Here is a 9,104-nt window from a genome sequence, read left to right on the forward strand (position 1 = left end):
TTTGTTAGGATAGGACAATATTTGGCCGAGATACAACTATTTGAAAATCTGGAATCTGAGGGTGCAAAAAAATCTAAATATTGAGAAAATCATCTTTAAAGTTGTCTAAATGAAGTTCTTAGCAATGCATATTACTAATCAAAAATTAAGTTTTGATACATTTACAGTAGAAAATTTACAAAATATATTCATGGAACATGATCTTTACTCAACATCCTAATGATTTTTGGCATAAAAGAAAAATTTATAATTTTGACCCATACGATGCATTTTTGGCTATTGCTACAAATATACCGCAGCGACTTAACACTGCTTTTGTGCTGCATGGTCACATATTATATCTGTCTAATTAAGTTAACTAGCTTGTTTAATTGTGTATGTGTGTGCAGGACATGTTGATGCAGTTGGCGAAGGCTGTGGCTAATGCAGCGGCGGCTCTGGTGTTAAAGGCCAAGAATGTGGCTCAGAAAACAGAGGATTCAGCTCAACAGAACCGAGTGATTGCTGCTGCCACCCAGTGCGCCCTCTCCACGTCACAGCTGGTGGCCTGCACACGAGTGAGCGTTCACACCTGGCACATCCACAGACGGACTCGCTGACCTCAGCTGATGCTCCTGTGTGTGTTTTATCTGTTTCAGGTGGTGGCTCCCACCATCAACTCACCCGTGTGTCAGGAGCAGCTCATCGAGGCCGGGAAGCTGGTGGCTAAGTCTGTGGAGGGCTGTGTGGAGGCGTCACAGGGGGCGACCAGTGACGAGCAGCTGCTCAGACAGGTGGGCGTGGCTGCCACAGGTGTCACTCAGGCTCTTAATGAGCTGCTGCAGCATATCAGACAGTACGCCAGTGGAGGACAGCCAATCGGACGGCACGGAGAGGCCACTGACCGCATCCTGGACGTGACGGATAACATCTTCAGCTCCATGGGAGACGCAGGTACTAGGAGCATGTTTAAGCCTTTTCTTTACTACATTTGAAGTGGCAGTGTATTGTAAGATATGGATAGATTATATGTTGTTGGTAAAAAAAAAATCCATTCCAAAAATGTCCAGTTCCATTGTTCATATGCATACACAGTACATACATATACACATACAGTCATATATATACACTCTTAGACTATTTACCATACAAAAAAAAATTCTTCTAAAAATCAGAGGATTCCACTTTTAACTAAATTAAAATAAAGATAACGAGACTGATAAATAAAATTCACTTCAAAAGTAGAGGCACATTGATTACTTAAGCATTATGCATTTAAACTTATAAATAAACATAATTATACAACGATATAACTATTAACCCTTGTGCGTCAATTAAAAAAAGTTACACACAGGTCCGTAGTGGACAAAAATGTCCATGTCAAAAAACTGTCATAAAAAATTTGAAGCTTGGGAGCACAGAGTTAAGTTTGGTCTCATTTTAAAGAAGACCCATGGCAGATTATTGTTGAAGTAAAAAAAGTTTAAAAAGTGAAACAAAAAAAAAAGTTCTAGATGTTTAGGTTTATGAAAATGATTTATGAACGATGTTTTATATAAAATATATATTTTATGAAACATGTTGAACGCTATACCTGCTAGAAAATCAAAGCCATAAATCTAAACAAGTTGTGTTCCAAATTTGAGGTTGATATCTCAAAAAATGAGCTTTCAGTAAGATTTTGTTTGGGCGCAGTACCATATTTTCCCCATTAGATGCCAGCAAAACTCTGCTGGTGCACACAGTGGTTGGATTTGTGATTTGCAGTAGAGTTTTTCTCTCTCAAATATTACAAGCACACACACACAATTTTATTTTTTTTATGACACACATACAAACCACACTCTGACATCCATACCAACACACCCACACAATTATAGCTGCATTATTTATCCAATTGGCTCTATAATATGCAGAAGCAGAAAACAGAAATAAAACAAGTATTTTCTTTATAGGTCAAACCTAAAAAAAAAGCACCATCTGGTAAAAATTTTAATTTTAAAGCCTTGCCAATAGAATGAAAGCCTATCATCAAAAATTGCATAATTTTACAGTTAAATGGCACTGCGATTAAAAATAGCAGTTTTAATGGGTTTCAATGGGGACATTTTTGTCCTTAAGGTCCTGAGAGAAACAATTTTTTGTACCTAGTGCAAAACAGATTTATTAAAGGAAATGGAAGTGAAATAGTAAAATTCCAATAAAAATACACACCTGTGCCAAAATTTATGCAGTTGGCAATAACACATGCAAAATGATCAAAAAAACTAAACTGAAAAGGACAAAAATGTTCAAAAGGTCGCACAAGGGTTAATAATAGTTAAATAATTAATAAATTATTTTAATAAAATGATTTAAACTATTAAATAGGGATGCAGGATATTATCGGAAAGCCCATCCGGTAAGGTGTTTTATTTATTTAGGGGGCGTTGTTGGTCTACTTGCAATAAAGTGAAAGTAAAATACCCAAATAACATTAAGATTGTGTTTCTGATTGAATAAAGCAATAATCTATGTCATAAAATCACGAGTATGTTTTGATTTAAATGTCAGAAGCTATAGCTTATGTTAATTAAAATCACAAACATGACACATTTTGTTTTTTTCAAATTTTATATGGCACTTAAATAGAAGGAGCTCTTAAAGATTTTCAGAATTTTTACAACTCTTTTGCTTTAGGCCATCTACAAATGTTAAACTTCCAATAAAATATTAAGGTTACCACTTCATTTGTCTGGAAAAAAAACCCCAAAAGTTTTCAAACAAAAGGAAATATATCGGCTGTTGGCCAAAATGAGTTCAAAAGTATCGGATATCTGCAAAAATCCAATATCGTGCATCCCTACTATTAAAGTATGTTACAGTATGTGCTACAAATATTTTTGGCTTTTCTGATAAACTGCCTGCTGTTCTTTTATTGTAAGCAGTGTTGGAGAAAGTTACTTTTAAAAGTCATGCATTACAATATTGCGTTATATATAGATAGATACTTTTTGAAAGTAATGCAATGCGTTACTTGTTTTTTTGTTTTTTTCTTCATCTGGGCTTGCTTATTTTTTATTTTTTATATATATAAAAAGTTCTAGTTTTGGCTAGGGATGGGTACCGAGAACCAGTATTTTTTTGGACCGATGTGTAATTGGGTCAATACCAGAATACCGATAAGCTTCAGGACAAACGATACTGTTATCGATACTTGCGTTGCTTTATCTCCGTATACTTCAATGTTAATGACAAATTAGAAGCTGCTGCTTGTCGTTTCCCTTCACTGAATGATGTGGCCGACGTTTGCTCGACATGATTGTGATATCATGCGCATGTGCGGTGTGTGTTTGCATGCAATCGGTCATGGCGGCAAGAGTGAAACGTTTAAAAATTGTGGGCTCACGTTACAAAACTAGGCGACACCAGTGCCAGATTAAATTTCTGCAGTAGTGTAATAGTGAACAAAGGAGGCAACACTAGTAATATAATGAAACATTTACTAACAAAATATAACATCTACCACAAGCAATGCGCTGTATTATGTCTCGCAGCTCCAGCTCCAACTGAAACTCGCGAGACACATTCCCATCAAATGTTGATTCGGTAGAGTTACACTCACGTGACTTATTCGCAATCAGAAAAGTACATTATTTCTGCGTGCTTTAAAGCCTTGCTGGTTAAACGTTTCATTTGCGTGCTGTTTTAACGTGCTTATTCAGAGCGCATAACCTTACACCCGAAGCGACCGTACACTAAAAGGCCGGTCAAACAGCACCTTGGTTATCTTAGTTATCGTCTGATTGCACTAATACTGCCAAAAACACACAAGATTTACATATAAACACAGTTAATTATGTCTAAAGTGAAAGTAAACAGTTGAGAGAAAAACAGATGTGTGCAGCTCTTAAAGTGGCAGTACTAAACATGCTGCCGCTTGTCATTAAAGGGATAGTTCACTCTAAAATTTTAATTCTGTCATTATTTAATCAGTCATGCTGTATCAAACATGTATTAATTTTTATTTATTCTTGTGCTGAACACAAAAGAAGATATTTAGAAGAATGTGGGTAACCAAATAGTTGCTGATCCCCACTGACTTTAATAGTAGGAAATAAAAATATGAAAGTCACTGGGGACCAGCAACTGTTTAGTTTACCACATTCTTCAAAATAACTTATGTTCAACAGAAGAAAGAAACTCATTCAAGTTTAAAACAACTTGAGAGTGAGTAAATGATGACAATTTTACTTTTTGTGTGAACTATTGATTTAATGTTAATAAAATAAAACACAAAGAGAAAAATAACTCACTGCTCTTGACTGAAGAACTTTAATACAGTTGCCAAAGTTCAGCAGTAATAAAATAACTTGAAATTTTCAACAACTTTTCACTTCATATTATTTGCACCAAATAGTATCGATAACAGTATCAGTATCGATAGGCAGTATCGGTATCGATAAAATGTAAATGATACCCACCCCTTGTTTTGGCAAATGTAAAAGCCCTTTCACACCAAAAGGGAAATGAGTAAAGGGTGCAGAAACAAACCTTTTAGTTGTGCTGCCATTCTGAATTGCAGGAAGAATAGGACACAGGACTAGACTCCCCAGCAATAAAAACCCCCACAAATGTTATGTTTATCTAAAGTCATTTTTGCTTATTAGTATGGTTGAATTGGATCATCGAAGGTCAGCAGCAAAGACACTGGTTAATAAAAAGGCATTAAAAACATAAATGATTTTTGTGTTATTTAACATTTAATTCTTGCAGGTTTGCATCATTCTGAGTTTGCATTTCTCAGTTTTTATTCATTTTGAGGAATACTGAATCTGTTTTTGTGCAGGTGAGATTAGTGAATACATGTTCACATTTAGTCTAGAACTACAGAAACCTCATGTTCACACAGCGAACGCAACGCCTCTGCACTTACTCACAATTTCTCTCAACATGAGGACAGGAGAGCTGCCAATGCATGGGAAAACAACGTAACTGGAGTTACTTATTTGAAAAAGCAGCTCAGATGTTTTTCGTGTTAAGTAATGCTTTACTTTACTTAGGGATGCACAATATTATCGGACCGATAATGGCTTTAAATGTAAATATCGCCATCGGCCCGATATGAAAAAAATTATGCTGATATGTCTTGCCGATAAGAGGAATGCCTTAACTCACATGTGCTCAGGGTGTGCTAGCGATTAGATCATGTCAGCAGTGTAACTCATTCTTGAAGCAAAGTTTTGCCTGAATGATGATTAAATTCACTGTTTTGGATCGCTGCATTTAAACTGCCGGGTCCTAATGCTCGCTCAGTAAGGAGTTTTAATTCCGTAGGTGGCGCTGTTGGCCTATTTCTAATCAAATGAAAGTAAAATACACAAATGTAGACATTTAGACTGTGTTTCTGATTAAATAAAGCAGTGATTGAGATCATAAAATCATGAGTATGTTTTGATTTAAAGGTTAGAAGCTATAGCTTACATGAATAAAAAAAAATCACAAGTATGACACTTGTAATTTAAATAATTTTATATATACTCATTTATTCATTAATGTGTAATATGTTTTTTAACAAATTATGAGCTCTAAAATATTTACAGAATTTTTACAACTCTTTTGCTTCAGACCATCTACAAATGTTAAATCTTAAAATAAAATGTTAAGGTTAATATTGCATCTTTCTGGGGAAAAAATGCAGCGATTGATATATAGTTTATTTATAGTTTTTTTTCAAAGCTTCAATGTACTGTCATTATAAAAGAACTTCTTTATTGTTTATTTAATTCTAACAAATAAATTCTTGTTAAAAACTAGCCAAAATTAAAAAATAATTTGCTTATAATTTCCACACAGGAGAGACTTGGTGGTGTTTCCAAACAAAAGGAAATATATCGGTATCAGCTATTGGCCAAAATGAGTTAAAAAATATCGGATATTGGCAAAAATATCGTGCATCCCTAACTTTACTGATAACTTGAAAAAAGTAATCTGATTACGTAACTTGCTATACTTGTAATGTTACCTCCCTCAACACTGATTGTAAGTCACTTTATATAAAAGTGTCTGCTGAATGTCAAAACAAGAACATTTAATAGTCTGTGTTTAATATAGCTTGGACTGATGTGCAGAGACTTGTTGATATGCATATGAATGGAGCTCACGCACAGGCGCGTTCCTCTCTGTGTTCAGGGGAGATGGTGCGACAGGCTCGGATCCTTGCTCAGGCCACCTCAGATTTAGTCAATGCTATCAAGGCCGACGCGGAGGGCGAGACTGACCTGGAGAACTCCCGCAAACTCCTGTCTGCAGCCAAACTCCTGGCTGACGCCACGGCCAAGATGGTGGAAGCTGCAAAGGTGGGACAGAAGACGCCTCAGTGTGTGCTTTTAGACTGGATAGCTGTGCATGGAGCTGAGTGTTTGTTGTGTGTGCCGGCAGGGTGCAGCTGCTAACCCGGACAGCGAGGAGCAGCAGCAGAAGCTGCGTGAAGCTGCCGAGGGTCTGCGCATGGCCACCAACGCTGCGGCACAGAATGCCATCAAAAAGAGACTGGTCAACAAACTGGAGGTGAGGACTGACATGCACAAATCCAAACCTTCAAGAACTCGAAGATGTGATGACGGTTTTTTGTGAGGTCACATTCTCTTTTAAAAATAATAGCCTGCACTGAGATGAATTTTAGAAGTGTTGCCAGCTATTACAACTCTTTGCTGCCCTATTTGGGTAAAGTTATATGATGTTTTATTGCTCATGGAGTTAAATCTTGCCAAAGGCTACAGTGAAAATTATTTATCGCATTTTTAAAGACTGCAGTGTGTTTAGCTCAGTGTTGCAGTTTCACAAGTAACTTGTTGCAACTTGTGAGAAAGAAGAACTATTAGGTTTCGCAAACTCCACAGACCTGTTTCTCTGTTTTATACTGTTTCAGCTTGCTTATTATCTGCAGTGAAAAGAACAGTGTACGGCTTAATTCTTTGTGATATCTGTCCGTCTGTCTCTGTCTAACTGTCAGCCTCCTGCCAGAGCTCTCCAGCAGCCAGCCAAAATACTCCAGTAACTTGCCAGAAGACCCAAGTAGCCCTAGCAGCCAGCTAGAACAGCCTAGCTCTAACAGTGCCTAGCAACTACCAAATAGAAACTTCGTCTATTAACCAACTAAAATATCAGAACTACATAGCAACACCTAATAAGCAGGCAAAAGACCAATAAAAACAAACTAGTCTGTCTGTCACTTATGCTCACCAAGGATGTTACCGTTTTCTGTTTGAATTTATTTTAAAATGTAATTTATTACTGTTATAAATTCAGTAACCATTTCTCCAGTATTCAGTGTCATGTGATCCTTTTAAAAATGACAAAATATTCAAAGAGAACCATTATTTTAAAAAGTAATAAATTAGCTTCAGTCCCACTTTATATTAAGTGGCCTTAACTACTATACATGTAGGTCCTTAAAAAAATAAGTACGATGTACTTATTGTGTTCATATTGTATTGCAGTACACTTCTGCTGCTATTGAGGTGGGATAGGGGTAAGGTTAGGGACAGGTTTGGTGGTATGGGTAGGTTTAAGTGTGGTTAAGGTGTAAGGGAAGGGTCAACTGTATAATTATAAATGCAATTATAGAAATTAATTACAGATGTAATTACGTGCAGGTATTTTTTTAAATATAAGTACAATGTAAAAACATGTATGTACACAATAAGTGCATTGTACCAAATGTAAGTACATAGTAGGTAAGGCCACTTAATATAAAGTGGAACCTAAGTTTCAACTTGGAGAGCAAAAGAGACTCATTTTAAAAACATGAAAAAGTTGTGTTTGTTCCAAACTTTTGACCAGAAGTGTATGTATACAGAGCCTGTTTACTCATTTTACTAAGAATGGGAGAAAATACAATGCACAATATGGCAGAATAAGTCCTGCTTTCTAAAAAAAATAAAAAATAAAAAAATGCGGCCAATCACCAATTAGTGGGTAAGAAACCACATTAATGGGTCAGTTGATGTCAGATTTTATTGCCGATTTGAAATAGTTCAAATGTGTTTAAATGTAAGTTTAACAAGCAGTTTTTGTGATTTCAGAATTTCCCAATTCAGGTAGATAGAAGTTGGTAGGTTGATAGAAGTATGTGGTTTTATAATAAATATATTTGTGTCATATCTGTTCGTCAGAATGCAGCAAAACAGGCCGCGGCGGCTGCCACTCAGACTATCGCTGCAGCGCAACACGCCGCTTCCTCCAACAAGAACCCTGCGGCCCAGCAACAACTCGTGCAGAGCTGCAAGGTGAGTGCCATGGCAACTGGTTAAAACCAGTTCACATGAGCGCTGTGTGTTTGTGAATGACTGATGTGAACACATGAAACATAAAGCATAACTCTGCTTAACACTTATTTTTGTTAAATCACCACAGTTTTCCCCGCTTACAGAGTGTTATGATAGTTATCACGGCCTAGATAATGACGTAAACCCTTGACTGAAAACCTCAAGGAATGACTCGGCATGAACAGCATGTTGATGTGTTTGCAGGGGGTGGCGGATCAGATCCCTCAGCTGGTTCAGGGTGTGAGAGGGAGCCAGGCTCAGCCCGACAGCCCCAGCGCCCAGCTCGCCCTGATCGGAGCCAGTCAGAACTTCCTGCAGGTTCCCTTCACTCTTCTGACCTTCACTTCCTGGTATAACGTGCAAGTCTGCATCATTTGAGCTCATGGTGTCTGTTCTCTTCATCAGCCCGGGGCGAAAATGGTGACCGCGGCCAAAGCTACGGTTCCCACCATCAGTGACCAGGCGTCTGCCATGCAGCTCAGTCAGTGCTCCAAAACCCTGGCCAGCGCTCTCGCTGAGCTGCGCACGGCCGCACAGAAGGTACCATATGATCATTATTATTCAATTCTTGTTTTTTATTTTACAGTACAATAGCATTATTGCTATGGGTATATATCCCTTTATTGATTTGTTTAATTGTTATAATTTAAATAATAATACAATTAATATTTTTTTATAATATTATTTATTATATTAAATACCTGTTTTTTTGTTTACAGAGCAGTATTGTTATTGTATTAGTAATGTATTTCTTTATTGATTTTTTTTTTATAAAAATAATATATATATATATATATATATATATATATATATATA

At 36.7% G+C, this 9,104-nt stretch overlaps 1 protein-coding gene across 1 annotated transcript in view; it reads left to right on the forward strand.

The window, feature by feature from the left end:
• LOC107568645 (talin-2-like) overlaps positions 1-9,104 on the forward strand; it is a 72,435-nt gene that overhangs the window by 20,551 nt on the left and 42,780 nt on the right. Inside the window, exons 14-20 of the mRNA XM_016254617.1 lie at positions 390-557; positions 639-933; positions 6,151-6,317; positions 6,400-6,528; positions 8,136-8,249; positions 8,493-8,606; positions 8,694-8,828. Of these exons, the coding sequence (XP_016110103.1) occupies positions 390-557; positions 639-933; positions 6,151-6,317; positions 6,400-6,528; positions 8,136-8,249; positions 8,493-8,606; positions 8,694-8,828 (1,122 nt within the window). The remainder of the gene's footprint in view (positions 1-389; positions 558-638; positions 934-6,150; positions 6,318-6,399; positions 6,529-8,135; positions 8,250-8,492; positions 8,607-8,693; positions 8,829-9,104) is intronic.

This window comes from Sinocyclocheilus grahami, unplaced genomic scaffold (genome assembly GCF_001515645.1).
Source record: "Sinocyclocheilus grahami isolate Dianchi unplaced genomic scaffold, SAMN03320097.WGS_v1.1 scaffold1268.1, whole genome shotgun sequence".
Taxonomy (NCBI): Eukaryota; Metazoa; Chordata; class Actinopteri; order Cypriniformes; family Cyprinidae; genus Sinocyclocheilus; species Sinocyclocheilus grahami.